This window comes from Mustela erminea, chromosome 1 (genome assembly GCF_009829155.1).
Source record: "Mustela erminea isolate mMusErm1 chromosome 1, mMusErm1.Pri, whole genome shotgun sequence".
Lineage (NCBI taxonomy): Eukaryota > Metazoa > Chordata > Mammalia > Carnivora > Mustelidae > Mustela > Mustela erminea.
Window position 1 is genome coordinate 59,811,964 of NC_045614.1, and position 25,760 is coordinate 59,837,723.

Genomic DNA, 25,760 nt, shown 5'->3' on the forward strand with positions numbered 1-25,760 from the left:
AAACGTGTTTGCCACAGAGAGAACGCTCAGTAAGTATTTGTAATAAGATTCCCAAAGAGTAAATAAGGAATCCTAAAAGAGAGAGAGAAGCCTTGATGAAACACAACTTTGTGACTTACACTTAGTTGATACTAAGCCTGTGTCATACATTCTTGTACTTCTTAGGAGCCCACCTGGCTTTAGGTAACAGAAAATCAAACTATAGCAGCTTCCACAAATAAGGTTTTGTTTTTCTCACACAGCCACCAGTGCTGGCATTGGTCCAGCAGCTCAGTGATGTCCAGCCAACATCTCTAGATTGTCTTGGATTTCCCTCGTGGTTACAAAATGGCTATCCCAGCCCCAGCCATTTCATCTCCATTTAAGACAGGAAGGAGGGAGAAAGGAAGTGCCACCCATTACTGACTCTATTTTAGCAGGAAAATAATATTTGAGAAACCCCTTCTTTTACTTCATTGATCAGTATTGTATCAAATGGAAGTTTTTACCTAAAAGGGAGGCTGGAGATAGTGGACAGAGTAGTTATGGTTCACTTGGACTGGGGATGAACATAGTGTCCTCTTGAAAATCTGGATTCTGTTGATAAGGAGAGTAGGAGGGGGAACGCACATTGGAAAGCAGCTCACAGCATCTGCCCTGATGCTCTGTTACAAAATTGGGGGACCTGCATGTGGGATGGCATCTTCCCAGTGGAGGCTGACATGCCCCGTAACTGGGGACCCTGCATCTCATGGTCCCAGGTGGATAAAGCCGCCCTCATGAAACGCCACGAGCAAGGATGGCTGATGGAAGTGACCAGCAGCTTGGACCACTGCATTGAAAGACTCAGGTACAGTGCCTGACACATGAGTGTGGAAAAGTGGGGAGACCCCAAGAAAGGGCCTGGAAGCTGGGCTGCTTTACATGGGCCTGTTAAATGCCTGACACTCGGCCACAGGTGGTGCCTCACCAAGGGACCCCACAGAAGTTGGACGGTACCAACATCACAGGACCCACTGTGGGGTTTGAATCATGACCCCGAAATCAAGAGCTGCAGGCTCTCCTGATCGAGCCAGCCAGGCTCCCCTTCTAACTCCATCAGAATATCTCAGTGGTCACTAGGGCTGGGGTGCAGGAAGCCCTTGAAGTTCTAGTACCTGGTGGTCAGACACTCGCTGCTAAATGAGTTTCTTGAGATTGAGCCACCATTTTGCAAAGACTGTGCCTTGTATTTCTCACTGTTGTGGCTCCGTGCCTAGCTGAGAGCCTGGCACATAGCAGGTGCTCATCTAATCTGCTGGAGGAAAATAAGCCTTTGAAAGATGGAACTGTTCCTCAGAATGACTCCAGGTTGGGGGTAAGTGGGTCTTCCTCCTCACTCATGCTCTGGTTCTCTGGGTGGAGGACAGGGGCTTGGCAACATTTCCCTCTGGTGTGATGTCTTCTAAGGTATTTCAGTGGGAATGGGGGAGGACTGCCCTGGGGGCGGCTGATCCAAGGTCATTTTGTTTGTTTGAAAGAGAGAGAGAGAGAGAGAGAGAGAGAACACTAGGGGGCAGGAGAGGGGCACAGGGAGAGTGAATCCCAAGCAGACTTCTGGCTGAGCATGGAGCTGGTAGGGTTGGTCTCATTACCCTGAGATCATGACCCCAGCCAAAATGGAGAGTCAGACATTTCAGCTACTGTGCCACCCAGGTGCCCCTGGGGGCCGGTTTTTTGAAGCATCCTCTCAACTGATTTGCTTTGCAGAACTGAACTCTGTTTGGGGAGGACACACCGCCCAACGGTTCTCCAGCCCTGCTGCAATTAGATTTGCTCAGGGCTCTTCAAAAGGGGCTTATAGGAAAATGTTCAAGCACATGCTGAACTGGGAGATACTCCCATTACCAGGATCTTTTAAAAATCCTACTTTGACCCCATTGTACCCCTGTGTAAAACTCTCAGGTGAGTTTCCATTGAATATAGGAACATAGGAGAGATTCCAGACTTCTAGTGGGACATGGATGGGTCTGGCCTGATCTGACTCCTATCCCTGTTAATTCTGTTGAGCGTCCTGAACATACTCACACACTTGCATACATGTGCTTGCACTCGTACACACACACACACACACACACACACACACACACCCCGAAAGAATCAGGTTAGAGCCATGTAACAGAGTGCCACAAGCAGCCCGAGGGGTTATACTTCTGCTCCCTGAGCTGTGGAAGACACAGATGGGAGTGGATGAGCCTCTGGGAGTGGGGACCTCGTCCCCATGCTGGTCCTGCTGCTGGGATCGATCCCGTCTTCCTTCTCCACTGGTCACTGCTCCTGTGCTCCTAACTGCTCTGGAAATATATGCCTTTTCCCACTTCGTTTTCTTCCATTTGGGAGCGAGGAGCATGTTGGTTCCACTGGCATCTCTCTGCAAAGTGCGGTGTGCAGTCAACCTGCACCTTTGAGTGAGCGCCCAAGCTCCCCACCTACTGTTGCTTTCTGACACTTCTCCTACCTGTGAGGCTTCATGTATTAAATCTTCTGTGGTTTTCTGTCTATTAAATATGCTGCCCCCCCTTTTTTTTTGTCCTTTTATCTCTCCCAATAATGTTTGGAGTCATTAAAAAAAAAAAGATTTTATTTATTTAGTTGAGACAGAGAAAGAGAGCGAGCATGAGGGGTGGGGAAGGGGAGAGGGAGAAGTAGACTCTCTGCTGAGCATGGAGCCCAAAGTGGGGCTCGATCCTAAGACCCTGAGATCTCAAACCGAGCTGAAGGCAGACGATCAGTCAACTGAGCCACCCAGACATCTGTCTTTTTTTTTTTTTTTTTACAATTTATTTATTTTAGAGACATAGAGAGAGTGTGAACATATGCAAGCGCAGTGGGGAGGGGCAGAGGGGAGGAATCTCAAGCAGACTCCCCACTGAGCATGGGACCCAAGGCAGGGACCCTCTGTGGGGCTCAGTCTCATGTTCTGAGATCATGACCTGAGCCAAAATCCATAGTCAGACACTTAACAGACTGAGTCACCCAGGAGCCCCTGGAATCCCCTTTAGTGATGTCTGCAATTTTAGGATCACCTTACATGAGTTCTAGAATGATCCCCAACAGAGCACTAACAGCAACAGCCCTGATTCTGTGAATCCCCTGGAGAAGGCTTGTCACTGTTGTCATCTCCGTTCTCTCGTCTGGAGCATTCAAGTCTGCTGTTACAGTTCCGGGTCCTCAGAAGACACGCCTCAGAGGTCGCTGCACCTCGGGCTGGATGCTGACACACACAGTGCTTTCTGTGACCTCCAGGCTCTTCTGCGTTCTTGCCAGCTTGGTGTTGGTGGACATCTGCGGGCAGGTGTGATAGGCCGTCTGCTCTGCTCTTGTGCCCTTCTAGGGAAGCAAGGAAAAGGAAGGAGGTGCTCAGTCTTGGTTACCATGGCAATGTGGTGGATCTTTGGTGAGTGGGGGATGGGAGTTGGCAGGCTGGGGGACCCTGGGTGAACCTCCCCCTCCAGATTGGGTACTGATGGTGGCCATGTGCTCCCAGGACACAACGCTTCTAAAATGTACTCAGCTAAGCTCCACTCCCAGTTTTCAAGGTCCAGATCCTGGCCTGAGCTCATAGCAGACTTCCTGCAGATGTTCCTTTGAGAGAGGAGGGCAATCTCCTCCCAGTAGGCCTGTGAACTCAGGCCCCAGGGCATGCTTACCCCTGCCCTGGGCAGATGCCGTCCCACATTGATCACCCCTTGTTTTCCCCAGGGAGCGCCTGGTCCACGAATTGGACACAACAGGGGAGCTCTTGGTGGACCTGGGATCAGACCAGACATCCTGCCACAACCCATTCAATGGTGGTTACTACCCTGTGCAGCTGGGCTTCGCAGAGGCCCAGAGCCTCATGGCCTCTGACCCTGCTGCATTCAAGGGCCTGGTCCAGGAAAGGTGATGAGGTCCCAGGGCTACTCCGGTGTGTGTGATGGGGGGAGAGGAGTGCACACAGCTGGCAGAAGCTTTTGGACTGGTTAACTTTGGCCTCTGCCTGGTTCTCCAGGGGCCAACTGTGTGGCCTTAGAACTTTAACCTCTCTGAATCTGTTTCCTCCTCTGTCCGAAGGGAAGGAAACAGCAGAGCTGGCTGAGCCCCATGGGGTGCGGTGGAGGGGTGACAGGGGTGAGGCGCAGAGAGCCTTCTCTCGCGACCTCTCGGTTGGGGCGGTGGGGAGACAGGGCTGACCGTGAACCACTGGGCTCTTGCAGCCTGAGGAGGCAAGTCTCAGCCATCAACAGACTGGCCAAGGAGAACTTCTTCTTTTGGGACTATGGCAATGCCTTCCTCTTGGAGGCCCAAAGAGCAGGTGAGACACAATGAAGGCGAGGTGAGGGGGCCCCAGTCTCCGCAGGCTGGGAGAGGCCAAGACCCTGGCACTGGGCACTCTCCCTTCTCACCAGCCAGGAGTGGACCTGGCAGGTGCCCGGTGAGAAGAGGGGCACGGCATGCAGCTTTCACTGTGCCCTTGCCCGGGGCCTTCTGAGAGCTGGTCCCACCAGGTCCTTGGCCTCTGGGCCTCAGTTTTTCCATTTGTCTTAAGAACATCTGGTGCCACAAAGAGTTGGTAGGATGCTTGGATATAATAAGGTCCAGTGAGGGGAATATACAGCTTAACTTTTCTGAGAAGGAAATTATTTTTTAAAAATGTAAATTCAATTTATTAACATACAGTGTATTATTAGTGTCAGAAGTAGAGGTGAGTGATTCATCAGTCTTATATAATACCTCGTGCTCGTACCATCATGTGCCCTCCCTAATGTCTGTGGGAAACGTTTCTGTAGAACAGGTGACTCATGCTGGAAGGTAAAGTTCAGATGATACAAAACTACACAGAGGAAGGTGGCCCTCCCAGCCCTGTCCCTGCACCAGGCCCCTTCCTGGAGTTCAAAAGTTCTGGTGGGCCTTTGGGGGCACCGAAGGACCTGGCACGTGAGGGCAATGTGGACATGCCCCCGCCCAGCCCCACAGCAAGGGCAGACTTGCTATAGTCTTTGCCTGGCCTCTGTTTAAATCCCCCTCTGGAGAGGGGTATGAGTCCTCACCTCGAGGCAGTGTGGCGCAGCCCTCAGACCCTCCAGCTGATTCTGTTCGGCTGGCTGCTCTGCCCACAGGAGCTGACGTGGAGAAGAAAGATGCCAGCAAGACGGAATTCCGCTACCCCTCGTATGTCCAGCACATCATGGGGTAAGTGATGGGGTCACTTCTAGCCTCTGGGTCCTAGACACTCAGGTTGGCAAAGTCCTGAGGTAGGGAGAAACAGGAGATAACCCGAGGGATATCTGGCTGAGCAGGGAGGCCTCGGGGTCAAACTCAGCAACACAGGGACAGGGGATGGGAGGCCTCAGGATGCTTCTGGAAGGTTCACCAGCCCATTTGCACACAAGATGGGACCAAAGAGGGAGAGAGGGAAGAAAGGCGATGGTCTCCTTCTCAGGTTCACTGTGGGTGAGGAAGCAGAGGCTCAGGGGGCCACACTGCCAAGCTACATACAGCAGGGAGCTGTCCAGAGAGGAGGGTGGGCTCAGGGGACAGGTGAGGGAACAGGGGACAGGGGACAGGCCAGGGGCCTAGAGCCCACCTAGAAAGGTCAGTTTGCCTAAGGCAAACCTGGTCAAGCCCCCCATTTAATGTTGCTCCCAACTACTTCGATTTAGCTCATTGATTTTCAGGTTGTCTTTGTAACAACACTATAAAGGAATTTCTGCCTGTTTGCATCCCAGCTCCCTGCTCCTGCAGCAAGAAATGATGCAGATCTAAGAGGAGGGACAGAGAACACTGAGGGGAGAGGGGTAACACTGAGGGCAGAGGGGCTGATGGGGAGGGGGGAATGATGTAGGAAAGATGTTAGAGTTGGAAGCCAATAGCCAAGAAATATTTCTAAGGACATCTTTGGTGCAAAAAGGTGGTTTTCTTAAAGCATGAGGACAGGACCCATGGGCACAAAGAACTGCATCGGTGTCATGAAGAGTGGCGCATTATGTACTTTCAAGTTGGATGGGGCTTCAGGGATAGCAAAAGCCTCTAAGGAATTCTGGAAGCAAGGTTTCCAGGACCTTGAGGAGGCTAACTGTTGTTGGGAAAAGATAATTTATTACTGTCTAATAAAACCTTAGTCGTGAGACCCTTCAGATGTACATCCGTGGGCCATATGCCTGAGGGGTGATTGCCAACATGTATTTTAGGGAATAGAGATAAAGGAAATTTCCAAAGGAATTTTTATATGTTAAAGTAGACTTACAGGATCCTTGGGGGATGAGTGGTTGGGCTAGGATTGTCTTTTGCCCTTAGTCAAGTATTAACATGGAGGCAGTTGAGTCCCTAGAAGAATGTAACTCTGCCTGTTTCAAGGACTTATCAATGGGCTGTAGGTAGTAAGGAAATTTAACCATTTTCCTTCTGCCTTTGTTTCCCCCATCAGGGGCCTGAGGGAGGAGGGGATCTAGGGGAGCAGAGAGGCTGAGAGGGAGGTGGGAACAGTGAGGGAAGGGAGACTGAAGGGAACTGGGGAAGGGAGGTGAGAGGGAGGAGGGAACAGGGGAGAGAGGCTGACGAGGTGGGGCGGTGGGGGGGGTGGCGCTGAGCGGGGAGAGGGGACCTGGAGGCTTCTAAACTTGCTGTCCAGTTAGTGGCTCAGGGGCTTGCAGCAGCAATTCTGGACACAGGATAACTTCACTATGTGTGCCCACATCCAAGCCCCCCCAGCCAGCATACAACCTTCACCCCTCTCAGTTCTGCAGCACCTGCAGGCCTTCCCTCCAGGTTCACGGCGCCCCATCAGTGGGTGCAGCCAGGCTGGGGAGCCCCGAGGCTAGGAGGCATTTTGTCTTTGCAGGGACATATTCTCCCTGGGATTTGGGCCTTTCCGCTGGGTGTGCACGTCAGGGGACCCCCAGGACCTGGCAGTCACAGATGAGCTGGCGACGTGCGTGCTGGAGAAGGCCATCGCTGATGGAGGTGAGGCTGTGGGACGGGCGACGCTGAAAGGCAGGTGGCCCAGCAGCGGCTCCAGGGCAGCCCACCCCCTTGACGCGGCCCCCTTCTCCGCTCACCTCCAGCCTGCCGCCCCCGCCCCGCAGGCGCGAGCACAGGGGGCCTCGGGGTCGTGCCTGTGCACGGTGCTCCTGGTTCTCGCACCTTTCTGCTGTGCCCGCTCTGCTTTCCCCGCGTCGGAGCTCCTGCGCCGGCCCGAGGCTTCTCCGATACATAGCGCGGCTCTGCCTTCACGCGCGGATGGTGGTGGTTGACCCTCCACGGACGACCGGCCCCCGCCCCTGGTTTAACCTCAGTCCCTTTATGTGTAGTGGATTTGACGTGTCGCTTATCACGTGGAGAGGAGGAGACGAGAATTTTAGGAAACGTCCTCAGCCATCTTAGCTCCTACCCCCACTTCTCCGCAGCCTTTCTGCAGGTCCCGGGCACCTTCTCGCCAGTTGTCTATGAGGGTCCTTCAGCCTCGGCGGCTCCTTTTCAGACCCCAGGGACCGTTCCAGGCTCTGGGGGCTGGGGGCACGCCCAGGTTACCCGGATGCAGGGTGTGGGAGGAGCCAGGCGGGGGCTGGGCGGGCCGGGGAGGGTCTGGGAGGGGGCGTCGCTGGGGACCGGGAAGAGGAGTGCCGGGAAGGCCTCCCGGGAAGGGGAAGGGAAGTAGCAGTGCTCTCTTAGATATCCTCCAGGTGCTAGGGGAGCAGGCGGGCTGGTGCGTGTCCATCAAAACGCCCTCCCGGAGGAAGCCCTAAGCTGTGCAACTGCTGGCCGCCGCGGTGTAAATACTCTGGTTTCCAGCGAGGCTGCACACGGAGCTGCAGCCAGCTCTCCCCCAGACACGTAACCTCAAGAGCACAGAACCTGGTAAAAGGTAGTGAAGTAATTTGGCAGTGATGACTTGTGAGCATTGCCTTCATTTTTAATAAAAAATTTTTAAAGTGTGAGTTCTTAAAAAAAGTCCCGAGGAACACAGCTACCCTCTGACTCCAGCTCGCCCTCCGCACTTCCCTACTGGCCTGTCTTACTGAGATAGGCCGAGCTTTGTTCTACCTCAGGGCCTTTGCATTTGCTGTTCCCTCTGCCTAGAGCACTGTTCGCTCAGATCTTTGTGTAGCTAGTTCCTTCTTAGCATTTAGGAGGTAGCTTGACCATTACCTCTGCAAAGACGCCTTTGGTCCCCGTGACATCACGCCCCCCCCCCCCCCCCCCACCGCAGTGAGTACCTCACCACACTTATTTCCTCCCTGGTGTGCAGCAGTCTCTGTTCCCAGTGCCTGGCACAGCACCTGGCCTACGCTGAGGACTCAATAAATGTTTGCTAAGGGAATGAATTATTAGGCAGGGGGGTCACACACGTCATGTGACTGTTGGCATTACTGATTCCAGAATTCAGATGGCCTGGTGGGGTACTGAAGATGGGAGCTTCCTGACCCTGTGTCTGGGCTCCATGATGCTTGCAGGACAGATGTCTGCTATGCTGAGCACTTGCCAGTGGGAGGGCCCATCCCTGAGCCCCACAGAACAGGGGACCCTGGGGCCTGTGACACCCTACTTTCTCCCTGCAGTGAACCTGGCTGTGAAGCTGCAGTATATGGACAACATCCGCTGGATCCGGGAGGCCGCCAAGCACCGGCTGGTGAGGGCTTGGCCTGGCGGGAAGCAGGGGTGGGCCTCTGGACTGCCCTCCCAGAGGTGGGGGGCTGGTATATATGAGCCCCAAGATGTTGCCAACATACCCTGTGAGACTGCTTAGGTGGCAGCGTCCTTGGCCTCATAGGAGACAGCGGCAGCTACCTCATCCAGCAGGCCTCCGAACAAAGAAGCCTGGTGCCTTTCAAATGGTGCCCTGGGGCCCTGGGGCACTGACCAGGGTCAGTTAGGTCATTGCTCACTCAGTTACTCCACAAGTAGCTCTCTTGAGTCAGGCCTCCTGGCTTTTCCTCTGTGTGGCCTGGGGTGAGTGGCTCAGTCTCTCTGAGCTTCCCGTCTCAGCTGTGCATTGAGATGTCAGTGACTGCGTGCACACCCGAGCTGTGGTGGTGTGCATACTTGGAACAGGCCCTCTGGGACAGTCTGTGCAAGAGGCACGGCTAGGCCCAGGGCTGAGCAGAGAGGCATGCCGCTGCCTCGTGTCTGCTTACATGCATGTGAACATGGATCAAGGTGATGCTGGGTGGGGACTGCTTTATACAGACTGGTCAGAAAGGTGTCTCTGAGTATGGAGTACACAATAATTATGGAGAACATACTAAGTATGGAGCTGAGTTGTGAGTTTGGGTCTGAAGGCTGGGAGTTTGGGGGATGGGGGAGCTGCCCTGTGATAGTCAGGGAGGTACAGGACCAACGGAAGCACAGGCCCTGAGGCAGCAGCAGGCCTAGTGTACTGGGGACAAATGAAACACGAGCATCTGGCTCACACGCCTTTGGCCACAGACCTCGATGACCAGACTGCCTGCTGGACACACATCCAGACTAGTGTGTTCCTGGCCTAGAGGTCCTAGGGCCAGAGAGGGACTCCCTTGAGCACTGTCCCTGCGTCCTGGGCTCCTGGGGCCCAACACTACCTACCCAGACTCCTCCTTGGCCAGTGGTTGGCATACGTGTTTCAACCACAACCCCCATGTCAACAGTGGTCTCTGTGTCTGCTCAGAATCTGAGACGACCACCCCACTGTTGGACTTGAGAATCTGGGCTGTGGGGAGGTTGGAGCAGGAGCAGAAATGTGTAGGGCCAGTCTGGAGGTGGCCTGGAGAAGACAAGGACCTGGCCTTGAGGGAAGGGCTCCCACAGAGCAGGAAGGGGCTGAGGGGAGTTTGGGAGGTCAGGATCATGGGGAATGGCCCTCTGGATGCCGCTACAAGGGTGATAGAGAAGCAAGACTGTCTCTTCTGTGTTTGAGTTGAAGTTTTCTGGAGGTTGTGTTCTCCATACTTACTTCACATTGCTCTTTGCCTTAGGGAAAGATGGTGATCACAGAAGGCCATCCTTTTGGTTTTTTTTTTTTTTACATTTTAATTGAGTTTCTTTTAAGGTACACTCTTGATGGAGCTGGCAATCCTATGCCCACTCCTCCTCGATTTTCTTTTTCTGGATCCAAGACATCTGAAAATCTCTGCAGTGCTGATTTCTAGTATAGTCCTTCCCACATGACTCTGAGGCAGCTGGCGGGAGTCTAGTAAGGCTGTTAGCAAGCCACATGCAAGAGAAAAGTGGCTCAGCTCACTGTGCTGGCTGGCACCTCGGTCCAGACAGAGCTGTTTTCCAGCTCAGGGTCAGGGCTGCGGCTCCCTCCGGCACCCACTACTGAACCTTCCACCTCATTCCAGGACGAGTGGCCAGGCAGTGGAGAGAAACACCTACATCCCCTTTGGAGAATCCAGGGTTTCTCAGTCTCAGCACAACTGATGTTTGGACCAAATCATTTTTTTTTTTCAGTTGTGGCAATATATACATTACCATAAAGTTTTCCATTTTAACCATTTTTAAAGTGCAATTCAGTTGCTTTGTGTACCTTTACATTGCTTACAACTATCACCACCATCTGTTTCCAGACTTCTTCATCTTCCCAAGCTGAAACCCCACCCCCATTCAGTATGAACCCCCATTCCCCTCCCCTAGCCCCTGGCGGCCACAACCCTACTTTCAGTCTCTCTGTATTTGACTGCTCTAGGGACATCATGTGAGTGGGATCGTGCAGGACTGGTCCTTGTGGGACTGGCTTCTTTCACTCAACATGATGTGCTCAAGGTTCATCCACACTGCAGTGTGTGTTAGAATTCCCTTCCTTTTCAAGGCTGAGTAATATTCCATTGTCTGCACAGAGTGTATCTATTTTTCTTGTGCATTCATCCATCAATGGACACCTGGCGTGCTTCCACATTTTAGCTGTTGTGAATAATGCTGCTGTGAACAAGAACAACCGCCAGCTGCCTCAAATATCAGTGCGAGTGCCTGGGGGCTGGATAAGTCTCCGTTGGGGCAGGGGGTCATGTTGTAGGATGGTTAGCAACACCCATCCCATGCCCATGCCAGCAGCACCCAAATGTGTCTCCAGGCTTTGCCCCTGCTTGAGAACCACTGTTCGTTTGCACTTGCTGCCGCTTCCATTTCGTGGGAGCGACCTGTCTCACCCTCCAGAGGGGCTGCTCTTGGTGTTTTGGTCCACAGGCGCCTGGCCATGCCACCTAGGACTCAGGTGCTTGTGGGCAGGTGGCTCAGCCTCTTGCCCCAGTATTTTCGTCTATAAAGTGGAGCTGAGGATGAGGATCCCAGCACCTTCCTCACAAACGCAGCAGTGAGCGATGGTGTGCAGAGAAATTGCGGCTGTGCTGGGCACAATCTGAAATTGCCTTAGGTGATGTTCATATTCTTTTTATTGAGAGGACTCAAGCCGGAGTATACTCCTAATAGGTAACACCGCTAGAGATGGGCAGGTCAGGGTTTCAGAGACCCCTCATGGGGTTAAGCCTTGAGGCGCTGGATCACAGAGGGGCATCTGGGGGGCCCGACTGTGTGTGGACATGCAGAGGGTCAGCGTGGTGCCATGGGGGGCGCTGGACGTGAGGGCCCGCCTCAGGCCCACAGACTGAAGAGCTATCACACACCTCGGGGTGCTCCACAACCTGCCTTGAGGGGACTATCTGGCTGCTGGTGGACCTGTCACCCAAGTTGCTGCCTGCACATCACTAAGTCACCGAAGTGCCTCTTCTCTACCTTTTCCCCGCAGGTAGTGGGGTCCCAGGCAAGGATCCTGTACTCAGACCAGAAAGGCCGTGTGGCCATCGCTGTGGCCTTCAACCAAGCCATCGCCCGTGGGGAGATCAAGGTAACACATTCTGGGCTGCAGGATGGAGGCCTCCCCTTGTCTCCTTGCCATCAGCGCCGGCATGGCCCGGAGGCCCCGTGGTCTGTGTTTGTGTCAGGTTGCAGGGCAGATAACTGGGGAGCAGGAGTGAGGAGACTTGTCCTCAAAGCCAGCCTCTGATGTGGTTCCTGCTGTGTGACCTTGGGCAAGTCAGGTGCTGTCTCTGAGACTCAGGTGCCATTTTCTGTTAACCCCAAAGCCTAGGTGTGAGGATTGAGCGACTCCTCTTTCTTGAATTACCTTTTTTTAAAAATTATCTTTTTATAAACTATGACAAACTTTCCTAGCTTTCCCCCATTTTATTCCCAGTCAGCAGCCCACCATGGAGGACCTGGAGCTCTGGGGACACCCATTTGGAAGGCTGTTCCGCAAAGCTCTTTCTAGTGTCCCTGGGTTTGAGAGTGCCAGTGATCAGCTGTGAAAGGGAAATCAGACTGATGAACATGATGCCTGTCCTGGTGGGTGGTTGTGGTGGTGGCAGGGACAACAACCCTAGCCCATCTCAGGGAGCACTGCCAGAGCTCAGCATGCCTAGGAGGAGGGCTGGGGCCGCTCCACCAGGACTCTCTCTAGGCACACTCTTGTCCAGGCTGTAGTTGGCCGGTTAGCACGGAAAGCAGGGAGTCTTTGTCATTCATTCCACACGCTTGATTGGGCACCTCTTCCATGCCAGACTTGTTTTGAAGGACTGGGGACTCCGTGGCAGAGAACAAAATAGGCAGGGTCCCATCCTCATCCACGCAGTAGGGAAGAGAAACTGATGTTGCGGGATAAAGGTATAAGTCTAGAGGGAACATCAGATGGTGATGGACATGAGAAGAAAGTGAATGGCGGTGAGGGGGTGTGGGTAATGGGGTAGAAGTGGCAGGGAGGGCGTGATGAGTTGGGAATGAGCGGTGGCTTTCGACGGGGTGGGGATGATGGGGTGCAGGTGAGGGGTGGGAATGAGTGTTGACTTTAGACGGGGTGGTCAGAACAGGTCTTCTGAGTTAATGGCTGTAGAACTGAGAGCTGAATATCCGGAAGGTGCTAGAATCTCTGGGGGATGGCCGTTCAGAGCAAACGTGAAGAGCAAGCTTGGCCTGTTCAAGAAAAGGAGAAGAGGGCCTCTTAATTCAGAGCAATGGGGAGTTCCCCTTTCAGCAAGATACCAGCTCTTATGCAGGGAGCCTATGCAATTCTATGACAACTGGGGAGGGCTGGCCATAGGGCTAACCATAGGCCATAGCCCTAACCATAGGGCTAGCCATGGTTCCTTTGTGAGACACTCCAGAAAGATTCCAGTTTGGTGCTGGAAAGAGCTTGTTTGTTGCAGCTGTGGGCTCCACTGCCTTCCTCCTCCTGAGGACAGCCAAGTGAAAGGTGTATCTGGGCCAGACTAGCACTCACCTCATGCTTGTGGGCACGGAATGTGCCCCTTTGCCCCAGCACCTTTACCTCTACCACTTAATTATTCCAGTTAGAACTTTTTTTGTAATGGAACCACCCTGTGCCTGGCACAAGGGAGCCTGGTTGGCCTGTCCTTAGCCATGACCCCACTCAACCATCAGGGCTACACTGTATTCTGTCATTGGGGTGCAGAGCTGCCGACCTCCTGGCACCACATCACAGACTTCCAAGCAGCCTGAGATCTTTTGGGAACAGGAAGAATTGCCAACACATGCATTTGAAAAATTAAACCCCCTGTGCTTTCACCATGTGAAAAGTCTGTGTCCTCACAGAGAACGGCAGCACAGGAAGGATCTTGGTGATTTCCTTATCCAGAAAACCAAGGCCCAGAAAGGAAGCATCCACTCGGCACCCTGGGCTATCTGTCTGCCCCTTTCCTTAGCGTGCAGACTCAGGGGAAAGCCCAGATTCTAGTATACTGTGTATGGATTTAAATCCCAACCTGTCCACTCACCAGCTCTATGTCATTGGCAAGTTTCTTCTCCTCACTGGACCTCAGTTTTCCTGTCTATAAAACAGGCATGGTAACAGGCATACCTATCTGGTTAGAGTGGTTGAGACTACCCAATGAGCCAATACGGCCATAACACGTGGGTGGCCTGCACGTATAGAAAGCACCCAATCTGTGGAATGAACCTGTTGGTAGCTACAGGAAGCCATCAGAAACATCTATGCTTTCTCTTGTTGAGGAAGGTATATTTCCTGGGGGAGCGATCTAGAGGGTTTCTGGTGTGTGCCAGGCAGCTATGGTAGACACTGCCGACATCTCATTTCCTTCCCTGCTACAGGCGCCGGTGGTCCTGAGCCGAGACCACCATGATGTGAGTGGCACGGACAGCCCCTTTAGGGAGACCTCCAACATTTACGATGGCTCTGCCTTCTGCGCAGGTGAGAAAGACAAAAAAAATTTTTTTTAATTGTTTTTATGTTGGATTTGATTTTGTTTAAAAATCAATTGATTCATTTCAGTCGTGCTCGCTTCGGCAGCACATATACTAAAATTGATTCATTTCAGTCAGTCATAATGATGCAAAAAAGGTTCTGGCGTCTGAGAGACTTGGCATAGGGTGACCAGCCCAGCACACAGGGGTTTTTGGGATCTGGGATATCTGGTTTTAAACTGGGATAGTGTCAGGCAAAATGGGACAGCTGGATGCTGTAGACTCAGGTGTGTTCCTGACCCTGTCACTTGCTAGGTGGTCCTGAGCAAGACACTTCTAGTCTCTGAATCTCAATTTCCTTATGTGTAAGATGGAAATAACCATAGTACCTACTTCAGAGGTTTGTTGTGAAGAATGAGGTGAATTAATACGTGTGGAGCTTTAGGTCATTGCCCTGCAGCTGGCATTCAATAAGGTTATCTGCTGCACCTGATGTTGCTGTTCTGCTTCTAAACCTACTACAATCATAATCACCACAGAGGCTGGTGGGTTCTAGTCCTGGCATAGCTCATTCATTCCCAGTACTTGGGGGTTCCTTCCATTATGGATGGGATCTCAAGGAAAGGAGATAGACACTCAGGAACCCCATCTGTATCACTTTTTTCAAGGAGTTGATATATTTCATGTAAGTTATCAAATTTATAGGTATAGAGTTGTATTCCTATATTTATCTGTCTAATGTCTGTGGGGTCAGTTGTCATGTCTCCTTTGTCAGTCTTGATATTGGTCATTTGTGTATTTTTTCTTTCTTCTTGATCAGTCTGGTTGGGAATTTATCAAATTTGTTGATCTTCCCCACAAAAAGAAGCTTCTAGTTTCATTCATTTTTTTCTATTGCTTTTTTGCTTCCAAATTAATTGATTTCTGCTCTAATCTTTAGTATGTCCTTCCTTCTACTGGCTTTGGGTTCGACTTGCTCTTCTTTTCTCTGGCTTCATAAGGCAGAAGCTGAGGTTACTGAATTGAAACTTTTTTTTCCCTAATAGAGGTATTTAATGCTCTAATTTCCTTTAAAACACTGCCTTAGCTGCATCCTGCCAATTTTTAAATATTTTCATTTTCATTCAGTTCAAGATATTTGTAAATTTCCCATAAGACTTTCTCTTGGATCCATTGTTACTTGAAATATCTTCTTTAATTAATTAAATTTTTTTTTAAGAGAGAGAGTGTGTGAGTTCAGGGGGAAAAGGGCACAGGGAGAGAAATAGAGAGAGAGAGAGAGAGAGAGAGAATCTTTAGTAGGCTCCATGTTCAGTGCGGAGCTCAAAACAGGGCTCAATCTCATGATCCTGAGATCATGACCTGAGCTGAAATCAAGAATAGGAAGCTTCACTGACTGAGCCACCCTGGCACCACTAGAAGTATCTTTTAAAATTTCCAAGTTTTAGGAGATTTTTCAGATACCTTTGTTACCAACTTCAGGTTTAATTCCATTATGGTCTGAGAACTTACTTTATATTTGTTCTGTCCTTTTAAAATTGTTAAGGGTTGTTTGGTGGCCAGAAGATGGTCTATCCTGGTGCACTTGAGAAGAATATATATTCTGTGTTATTTGGTGGATCCTGCAGATGTCAGTTAGGTCAGGTTGGTTGATAATGCTGTTCTGGTCATCTGTATCCTTATGGATTTTCTGCCCAATTATTCTGTAAACTAAATATAGAGAGAGTGGTGAAGTCTCCACTGGTGTTTGCGGATTTGTCTGTTTCTCCTTTAGGGTCTTCAGCATCTTTGCTCCGAGTATTTTAAACCTATGCTGTTAGGTGCATACTCGTTTCAGTATCTGATGTCTTCTTGGAGAGCTGACATCTTTATCATTGTGTCATGTTTCTCTTTGTCCCAAATAATATTCCTTGCTCTGAAATTCTCTGATATTCATATAGTTTATATTCATACCTGTGGCCACTGTAACAAGGTACCACAAACTTAATGGCTTAAAACCACACAGATGTGTTCTCTCACAGTTCTGAAGGCTGGAAGTCTGGAATCAGATCTGGTGAGCTAAAGCCAAGATGTGGCTGGGCCGGGACATCTAAAGAGGTCCTAGAGGACGTTTCCCGGCCTTTATCAGGTTTTAGGGCTGTGCTTCTTGCATTTCACAACCCAGTATAAGGAGGAGAGTGTTCCTAGGATTCTCCCTGTCTTCTCTGGGAACACCCAGCTGGGTTTTGGGAAGAAGAGCCTGCTAAGAAAACCCACACATTCTTATATCTGTGTCCCAGAGGTCTCAAGGTTTCAGGCAAGCTCATGCTTGTCCTTTAGCAATTTGTTAGACACACGTGTAAGGTGACCAGATTCTCTGTGTAAGGGCCTCTCTCTCCCCAAATTGTAATGAGTTGGTTGACCTGGGACCTCAGTTCTCTGATGGGGACAAGGACAATCACTAATTTGTAGTTACTTATTTTTTGTTGTTGTTTTGTTTCATTTTAAGGGTGGGAGTGACTCTCTTGGCTCTCTGCATCTATGGGCTAAAATCAGTACCACCATCCCTTTAATTCTTTTGTTCTTTCTGCTTCTGGAGCACTTTATCTGGCCTTCAGCGCTGGAGGGCATAACTGTACAGGTTAACAGGGGGTACTTGGGCACTTGTCAGTACTCCAGCTTTGCGTGGCTCTGCAAACATACATTGTGGCTGTTTCTAGAGTCTGTCCTTCAGGCCCCACTCAGCCCATTGTCTCCCGGGTCAGAGCCTGGCCTGGCCCCTAGCCTGCGGCATTCAGGGAATAATGGGGCCGTGGCCTCTGTTTCCGCAGACATGGCTGTGCAGAACTTCGCAGGAGATGCCTTTCGCGGTGCCACCTGGGTCGCTCTTCACAATGGCGGGGGTGTCGGCTGGTAAGGTTTTTGGAGAACTGGGTGCTGTGGGTGTGGGCTGGTGTCAGGGTCTCAGGAGTTCCCTCGAGGGTCCTGGGCCCTGCCTCCCCTTAGCTCCCTCTGTTAAGGGCTTTGCTGTGATGTGTTCCTCATGTGAGCTGGAAATAACAGGACATGGCCGAGCCACTCTACCTTTCAGGGTCTTACTTGTCACACTGGACACAAAGGCTGTAAGAACCGTCCCTACCCTTATCCTGTCCATTTTCCCTTTGCTTTCCCAGATGTTTTCTCAGGAATTCTCAGTGCTGTCCTAACCCAAGCCTTCTTCACTGATTTTGTCCTGGGCAGCTGGGCTGGGAGGCGGGAGACCTGGATTCTGGGGTCCTGGGTCCCTGGCTCACAGCTCTGCTCTGCCAGGCCTGTTTCCAGTCTGTGTCATGAGGAAATTGGGGTTTGCAGGTGGGTCTTATTCCAGCTGACAGTGGCAATTCCATCATGAAGAGGTCTGCTATTATTCTGCACTCCTAGTTTTAACATGTGGGGTTTTCCCACACCACCAGGCAATTCTTTGACGCCCAAATGGGTGTCCACAATTCAACTCAATTCTGACACTGCTCAGAGACAGTACCAGATCCACAGGATAAGGGCTCAGTCCCACAAGGATGCCACCACCCCTGATGCTGATCACAAGCCTGGGTTGTCACCTGTGCATCTGACCAGTGTGCTACAAATCAGAGGTTCCCACTGTAGCCTCCCTGGGTTCTATTAATATGCTTGAGCAGCTCATAAAACTCAGGAAACCGGTATATTCACTAGATTACCAGTTTATTACAGAGGATATCAACGGGTGCAAGTGAATAGCTAGCTGAAGAGATACAGAGGGAGAGTTCCCAGAACAAAGGAACTTCTGTCCTTGCAGAGTTTGGGGCCTAGCACTGTGGCACGTGGGAGCGCTCTGGTTCCCCAATCTAGGACCTCTCCAAACTTGTCCTTTTAGGTATTAATGGAGGCTTCATTATTTAGGCATGATTGACTAAATCATTGATCCCATATTCAACCTCCAGCCCCTCTCCTTTCACTGGAAGTCTGGGGCATGGGACTTAAAGTTCCAATCCTGTAATGATATGGTTAGTTCTGCTGGAAACTAGCAACCCCCCTCATTCTTTAAATGCAATCCAAAAGTCACCTCATTCACATAACAAAAGAGACTTTAACCACTCTTAAAGCTTACAAAATTCCAAGTTTTAGGAGCTCTGTGCTAGAAATGGGATGAAGACCAAATATATAACTCATTATAAGTCACAACATCACATCCACAAAGAATAATGATTAATATTTATTATACAAAGATGGTGTGGCAAGCATTTGCTAAACTCTTTGAATCTACTCTCTCACCTAATCGTAGAAGAAAATGCATTTTACAGATGAGGAAACTTAGTGACCTCCAGCTGTCCCAGCTGTCCCCTCTTCCCAGCCTGGGTGGCCGGCAAGTCTGGGCCCTGGCGCCAAGCTGGACTCCAGGCTCTCTGGGACAGCAGGGGGCGCTGCGGCTTCAGAGAGGAAGGCAGCTCCCGGGCCGGCCAGCTCTGAGCAGACCTCTGAGCCCGTTCTGGCCAGAGGGAGCTTGGCCTTGCCCTCCGCAGCCAAGTCCCTCGGCACTGAGCTTCCCAGAGCATTCCGCTGCGCTGGCTTCAAGGCCAGAATTCTGAGCCGTCGCCCAGTCAGGCGGTCTAATTAATGGAAAATGTGACGGGCGCGTGTGTTCTTTCCGATACACAAGGCTGTTGAAAACCAGGACAGAGAGTGCCTGGTGGAGGGGTACCTGGTGTTTTGTCACTAGATGCTGAATTGGTGCTGGAGGTGACGAGAATAAGGTTGAGTAACATGCCCAAGGCCACAGAGCTGGCGGTGGAATCAGGATTCGAATCTAGATCGGTCATCTCCCAGGATCCACCTGTCGTTGCCAACTGAGCCACAGGGGCAAGAGGGATCAGAGCAGAGCTGGCCCAAGAAAGCATCCTGACATGAGGGCTTTGGGGCAGGAGCCCCTGCATGGGGAGTTCCCAAGAGAGGGAATGCTCCCTGCTGATTCCCAGGTTGCTCCCACCCTCTGGCTGCCCCTAGGCTCTGTAGACAGGACTGCACACACCCGCATAACCTAATCCGTCAGATGCCCCTGCAAGGCTTACTGTAAAATCAGCAGGAGAAAAAATCTGCACCTCAACCATTGGGAGGAAATCACTTTTCACTTGTCAGCTAATTTTTTTTTGTTGTTCTACACAAATCCATTTCTGAGTTATAAGTTTTCTCTGCTATTTCTTAATATGCTTTCGGTATTTATTTATTTGGCAGAGAGAGAGCGAGAGCAAGCAAGGAACAGGGGGGAGGGGCAGCGGGAGAGGGAGAGGCAGGCTCCCTGCTGAGCAGGGAACCCACCTTGGGGTTGGATCCCAGGACCTCGAGATCATGGCCTGAGCCGAAGGCAGCCGCTCCACCATCAGAGCCACCCAGTTGCCCCTGCTTTCAGTTTTTATATCATCTGCTGTCTCCCTGTTTTGGAGCACTTCTGTTTCCAGGACAGGCCGCCTTAGCTGTGTGTCATCTTCCTCTTTCTCTGCCTCCGTGGAGCCCCTCTTTCTGGTTGCTTGCTTGAAGTCTGTGCTCATGCTGTCTGTCCAGTGGTCCTTGCGGTCTGCTGGTGTTTCGAGAGGGTGTGCACAGCCCAGTGTGTGAACAGGGACTTTTGGACCACGGGCTGCAGAGCAGGAGGGGTCAGCAGTCAGTCTCTGGTTTTAGGCTGGTTGGTCTGCTGGGTTAACACAGGTCTAGTCTCCTATCCTTATAGGGAGGGTGTAGCCACCAGCCAGTCACTAATCGTCACTGCCAGCCTATAAAGCAGTTGTGCATCTGGATCCCAGGTGATGTGGCTTCTGCTAGCCCGAGGATCGGTCTGAGGACTTGCAATGTTCTCGACCTCCATGTACATAAATCTCCTCGGCCTGCACCTCCAGGGCAGCAGGGTATCTTCGATGTAGAGTTTTGTGGCACAATTGACAGCATGGATTCTGAAGTTGACTTTTCTGCATGAGTTAAGCTTGTTGAACTTCATTTCTCATTGACAAAATGCTCCTTGTAATAGCAATGGCTTTATAAGCTGGTGGTGAAGATTAAATAGTGAATGGCTAACGTTCACAGTATCGTGTGCAACAGGTACAAGGCCTTCTAGACTGACATGCTAGCTCGCCTGATCACCACAACAGTCCCCTGTAAGAAATAGCTGCTACCTAGGTGGAGAAATAACTTTGCCCAGGTTTCAAAATGAGCTCCATTTGCAGGAGGCCTGGCCCGAATGCATGTGCTAACCTTACCCCGTGAGCTACCTGTAAGGGGACCAGAGCAGGGCTGGGGAGTGGCATGCCTCCCATAAACCTTAACCTTACCAGGTGTGTACTGTTTGGGATTGGAGGTGAAAACTGTGGGTGTTTTGAACTTTAGTACCTGCGGTCACATTTCCTTGTATAAAAGTTCCAGTTTGCGTAACCTCAGCACCCTGGGTGTTACCGCGTGGGATTTGCCAGACTGGTGGGCAAGGGGTGACAAATCCTTGTTTTGATTTGACTTGCTTGCTTCCTATTTTTGTTTTGGGTTGTGAGATTTTTCTTATGGACTGGTTGTTCTTGTTCTATTTTAGACATAGGATGCTGGTCTTGGGTGCACGTCCTTTGTGTTTAAACATCATCTATAGTGTCTGTGCTGGTTGGGTTTTCCAGGAGGCAGAAGCTGAGGTGGAGGTAGCGTGTGTAAAAGGCTTACTGGGAAGATCACCTGAGAAAGGAAGTGCGGAGCAGGAGCGAGGGCGCCCTCAGTCTCCACACACACCCGCCAGCCTTGCCACCTAGCGGTGGTGGGCGGCAGATTCTGGGTGCAAGAAGGCCATCAAAGGACCCACTGGCCTACAGGCTCCCTCGCCATGTTAGTGCTCTGTCTCTGCCCTGAGAAGGACCCTAAGGAGTTATTGCTGTAGACTGTGAGCTAACCATGTTCCCCACAGCCAGGCTTTCCAGAAGGGTCACCCATGCAGGCCTCTCTTCAAAGATTAAACTTCAAAGTTTAATCTTTATCCAGTGACTTCTTATTCTGGCTCTTCATTTTTTTTTTAAAGATTTTGTTTATTTTATAAAGAGAGAGAAAGAGAAAGCATGCGTGTTAGCGGGGAGAGGGGAAAGGGACAGAGTGGATGGGAGACGGAAAAGGAAAGGAGAGAATTCCAGAATCCCAAGCAGACTCCCCGATCAGCGTGGATCATACAGTCTCACAACCCCAAGACCATGACCTGAGCCAGTACTAAGAGTCTGATGCTTAACTGACAAGCCACCCAGGCACACCAAGGGCCCTTCATTTTTTAAACATTGCTTTAAAAGACATTCCTCCTCCTTCCCAAGTTAAGAAAATGCATGCTCCTAAACTTTCTTTACTTACTATCTATTTTTGAATTTTTTTTTCTTTAGTACACCTGGCACCAGTTTTTATTTGTGTGACATAAGGCTCTACTTTTGTTTTTCTCAATGGGACAGTTAGTTGTCCCAACTCCATCTATAAGCAGCCCCCTGTGTTCTGCGATGGTGGTGCTGCCTTTATGGTCTCATCTGCTGGGGCTCAGTGTGTGTGATGTGTGGGCAAGGTTTGCTGAGGTTTGCTGGGCCGCTTTGCTCTCTAGCAGTCTGGCCTACAGGCTCCCAAAACAGAAAATGAAGTTCTCATCTCCAAAAATTCCTCTCTGGTCGAAGGATACACTGAAGTCCTTCCTCGGCAGCACTGGCTCACATCTGCTTTCCCTTCTGTCACCCAACATCAGTCCCTGATAGGTGATGACTGATGGTGACCTTTATCCACCTGGAGGCTGGTGGGAGGTGTGATGGGACCCCGGGGGCCCGCACAGAGCCACCCAACTCTGGGACATGGGCTGAGGGCAGAGCAGGGGCCGCTGCCCATTCACAGAGGTACTCGATTCTCACGTCGGGAGTGGGGAGCACAGCTGGCTCCTGTGGCAGAGGGCTCCTCACCTTCTTGGTGGGAACTGGCTGAAATTGTCAGTAGAGCCCAAATGGGGCAGAGAAGCAGGTAGGGCCTGAAGGATCTGAGACTAGAGAAGCTAGGTGCCTCTTTTGGGTGCAGGAAGGAGGAAGAGCAAATTCTCTGGGAGCAGGGACTGAAAGGCCAGATGCTGTGTTCCCAGGGGTTTGTGTTGGGCAGTAAGGCCTTGGCAGGTGCCGACAAGAGGTGGGGCATTTCCTATGTTCATAATGGAAGGGGGTGGGAGGGGTATAGTGATGCTATCAGCAGGAAGGGCAGCCGGGCCTTGTTCATGATGCTAAGGGTGAGGATAGAGATCCAGGGGTGCCAGGAAGGAGAGGATGCCCACAGTCGATGGCACACATGAGGAAAGTCAGACTGCACTGACATGCTTCATTAAGATCCCCACGACACCTACTGCAGAGATGAATGAACACGTGACCGTATCACGTCCGCGAGGGGAGGGAGTACAAACAGAGCCCAGAGAAACCTGGTTGTTAGAAAATAAGAGATATGGAAAATAAAGGAACTTGGTCTTCAGATCAAGTTATCAGGACCCCAAAATGCGCCTAAAGCAAGCTGAAAGAGGAGGCAAAGGAAAGGAAGAGCATAAGGAGAAATCAGGTAGAATGACCGTTGAATTGAGCAGCCCAAGAGCCCCCAGGGAAGCATGGGATATGGAATGCTCTCAGAACCTCAGAGAAGGAGGTCACGTGGGGAGGTGACATGGTCGAGGGTCCTGAGGGTGGGTGTGGGGTGCACGGAGTAAAGCATGGAGGTGCAGGTGGGGAATGTGCAGCCCAGTGATTCCTGCTTCCCTGAGGTCGGGGAGAGGACACAGGTTCTACCAGCTGCAGCTGCAGCAGCCACCCAAATGTGCGTGCACTTCCGTCCACTCCAGGCAGGGGCAGGCCTGGAGAGTGGCCTGGGAACCTCTTTGCCTCTTACAGGGGTGAGGTGATCAATGGGGGGTTTGGCCTCGTGCTGGACGGGACCCAGGAGGCCGAGCAGAAGGCCAGGATGATGCTCAGCTGGGATGTCTCCAACGGAGTAAGTAACATCCAGTCCTTTCCCGGGCCTTCTCTGGGGACGGTTCTGTCAGGCCGAGCCTCTCTCACTGCTCTGCTCACTCTCTGACCTCTCTGGCTGTGCACGTGCCCGTGTGGCCCTGCTGGGGCTGGGGGGGCGTCCTCCCTCCCCATGACCACATCACAGGCCAAGAGAAGAGGTGGTGAGCACAAGTGGCCAGGCGGTCATGGGGAGGGTGTGTGCAGGCAGGTTATGAGGGGGATGGGGAGGGGCTCAGCGTGCAGGGACCCAGGCAGCTGGAGTCAGGTGAGGGGGTAGCATCAGAGTGGGGATGGAGGGGCCTCTGGAGGGGCACTAACCAGTAGAGGGGGTGGTGAGGGCCACGAAGCTGTGAGGGGAAGGATGAGGGGTGGCAAGCATGGCAGCAAAAAAGGCAGGGAAGCCCTAAGGCCTGAGGTGGAGAGAAGGAAACAGACTGGAGAAAGATTCTGGGGCAGAACTGGGATGGATGTGGATTCCCTTAGGGAGGATGGTTCCTGGATACTTGGACATGGGTTAGGCTGGGTAGAAGGTTGGCAGTTTCAGATCAGGGAGGGGGCTAAATACATAGTCCAGCCAAGAGAGAGGGGGTCCTGAGCTAGAGGTGGGAATGGGGTAGACATCCAAGATTGCTGGCCCCATGCACAGCACAGAGGGACCCCGAAGGGGATAAGGGTGGGGATTTGCAGCCCAGCTGCAGTGTGTCCAGAAGACCCTGCTGGGAAGCTGGTGTTGGCAACAATGGATGCCCTCTCCCCTCCCTCCCCCACTGCAGGTGGCTCGGCGCTGTTGGTCCGGGAACCAGAAGGCCTACGAGATCATCTGCCAGACGATGCAGGACAACAAGGGCTTAGTGGTGACGCTCCCCCATGAGGTGGCAGACGAGTGCATGCTGCAGCAGGCCCTGCGGCCATGAGGGGAGCCCTAGAGTCAGCCTTGCTTCCCTCACCCCCTTGATTCCTGTCCCCACCCCCACAGCCACAGCACACCTGTCACTGCACACCTTTGTCTCCCAGGTTAGCAGTTTCCCACACAAACCCTCATGTGGCCTCATGACTCCCTGGAGGGCGTGCTATGGGACCATCCACCATTTACAAACGAGCCAGCTCAGGCCAGAAGAGATGGGAGTGTTTGCCGCTGACCTCTGGGAACCCTGGGAGGGCATGAAAGTCTGGTCCAGAGCCCAATCCTCTAGCTCACCATGGAGTAGACTCCAGGAACTTTTGGGGGCCGTGCATGCCACAAATACTGGGTATCAACCAAGTCCCTTCAAAACCCCTGCCTCTCCTCCTACCAAGGGACCAGGGTTTCCTTTGGCCAGGTTTGTATCAGTCATTCTGCCTCCTGTCCACCTTCCATCCACGCATCCAGATATCCTTCCATCTGCTGGCCTGTCTTGCTGTCTGCGATGTACTTTTTGCCCCTCAGTGCCTCCAGCCATGGGCCCAAAGGAACATGGTCAGGCGCTGGGTTCGAGGGTCCATGGAGGAAGACAGGGCAATAAAGGATTAGGAAAGAAAGAAGCCATGTAAGGTGTCACAAGCAGGATGGCCATGGGCTGGTGGGATGGGGACAGACAGGGTCCCTAAAGGGACAGCGGTATTTTGTGAGAAAAAGGAGAGAGGAGGGGAGCCCCCGACTGCTGGCACAGCATGGAGTGCAAGAAAACGCAGTCCAGGGACACCTGGGTGGCTCAGTGTGTTAAGCCTCTGCCTTCAGCTCAGGTCATGATCCCAGGGTCCTGGGATCAAGCTCCCCCCTCCCCCCAACGTCGGGCTCTCAGCAGGGAACCTGCTTCCCACTCTCTTTCTGCCTGCCTCTCTGCCTACTTGTGTTCTCTCTCCCTCTCTCTGTGAAATAAATGAATAAAATCTTTAAAAAAAAAAAAAAAAAAGAAAAAGAAAATGCAGCCCAGTCCCTTTAGAGGGAGTTCCACTCCAGAACCCTGTTTGCAACCAGGTGTCCTGCAGGAGCCCTGCTGGGCCTGAGGCTGTATTCCTGCACGCTGCCCCCCTCCAGATCTCTGATCCCTACAGCGGCTGTACCCATACATAGCCCAGGCTCAGATTTAAAGCGTCCAGACAAAGGGAGTTATGTGGCCATGCTTTTCCAGGCCTTCCTTTTGAAGAAGGCATCCCCCTTTTTTAAAAAAGATTCCCCTACTTTTAGGGCTCCCTTCTGCCTATTGCCTCAACTCCTGGTTGCCTGCTGCCCCGTCCTCTGGGGCAGGATTTGGCACCCCTCTGGGGTGCTGCAGGATTTGGGTGTGAGTGGCTTTCCCCATGTGACCACCTAGCTCCTTGAGCTGAGACCAAGGTAGTAGGAGGAAACAAAGTAGCAGTGGGATGGGGGGTTGGGAGAGAGTGGGGAGAAAACCCCCCAAAGACAGCACTACCCTCTGATGGCAGTGAGAACATTTGTCTTATTTGGATCACACTGGGGGACCCAAACCAAACCCTTTGCCTTCTTCAGAACAAGCCCCTTTGGGGAGGGGACTTCTAGCTTCTCCCTCTAATCCAGGGCAGACCATGGCTTCACCCTCCCAGGAGATAGGGTTGAGGGGG

The 25,760-nt window shown here is 51.8% G+C and overlaps 1 protein-coding gene across 1 annotated transcript in view; it reads left to right on the forward strand.

The window, feature by feature from the left end:
• UROC1 (urocanate hydratase 1) overlaps positions 1–24,858 on the forward strand; it is a 40,627-nt gene extending 15,769 nt beyond the window's left edge. The window contains exons 9-20 of the mRNA XM_032340472.1: positions 741–829; positions 3,353–3,415; positions 3,721–3,900; positions 4,215–4,312; positions 5,118–5,190; positions 6,839–6,960; positions 8,556–8,626; positions 11,717–11,815; positions 14,092–14,191; positions 16,995–17,076; positions 23,079–23,178; positions 23,972–24,858. Coding sequence (XP_032196363.1) covers positions 741–829; positions 3,353–3,415; positions 3,721–3,900; positions 4,215–4,312; positions 5,118–5,190; positions 6,839–6,960; positions 8,556–8,626; positions 11,717–11,815; positions 14,092–14,191; positions 16,995–17,076; positions 23,079–23,178; positions 23,972–24,112 — 1,218 coding nt within the window. The 3' untranslated portion in view covers positions 24,113–24,858. The remainder of the gene's footprint in view (positions 1–740; positions 830–3,352; positions 3,416–3,720; positions 3,901–4,214; positions 4,313–5,117; positions 5,191–6,838; positions 6,961–8,555; positions 8,627–11,716; positions 11,816–14,091; positions 14,192–16,994; positions 17,077–23,078; positions 23,179–23,971) is intronic.
• Positions 24,859–25,760: the final 902 nt, after the last annotated feature.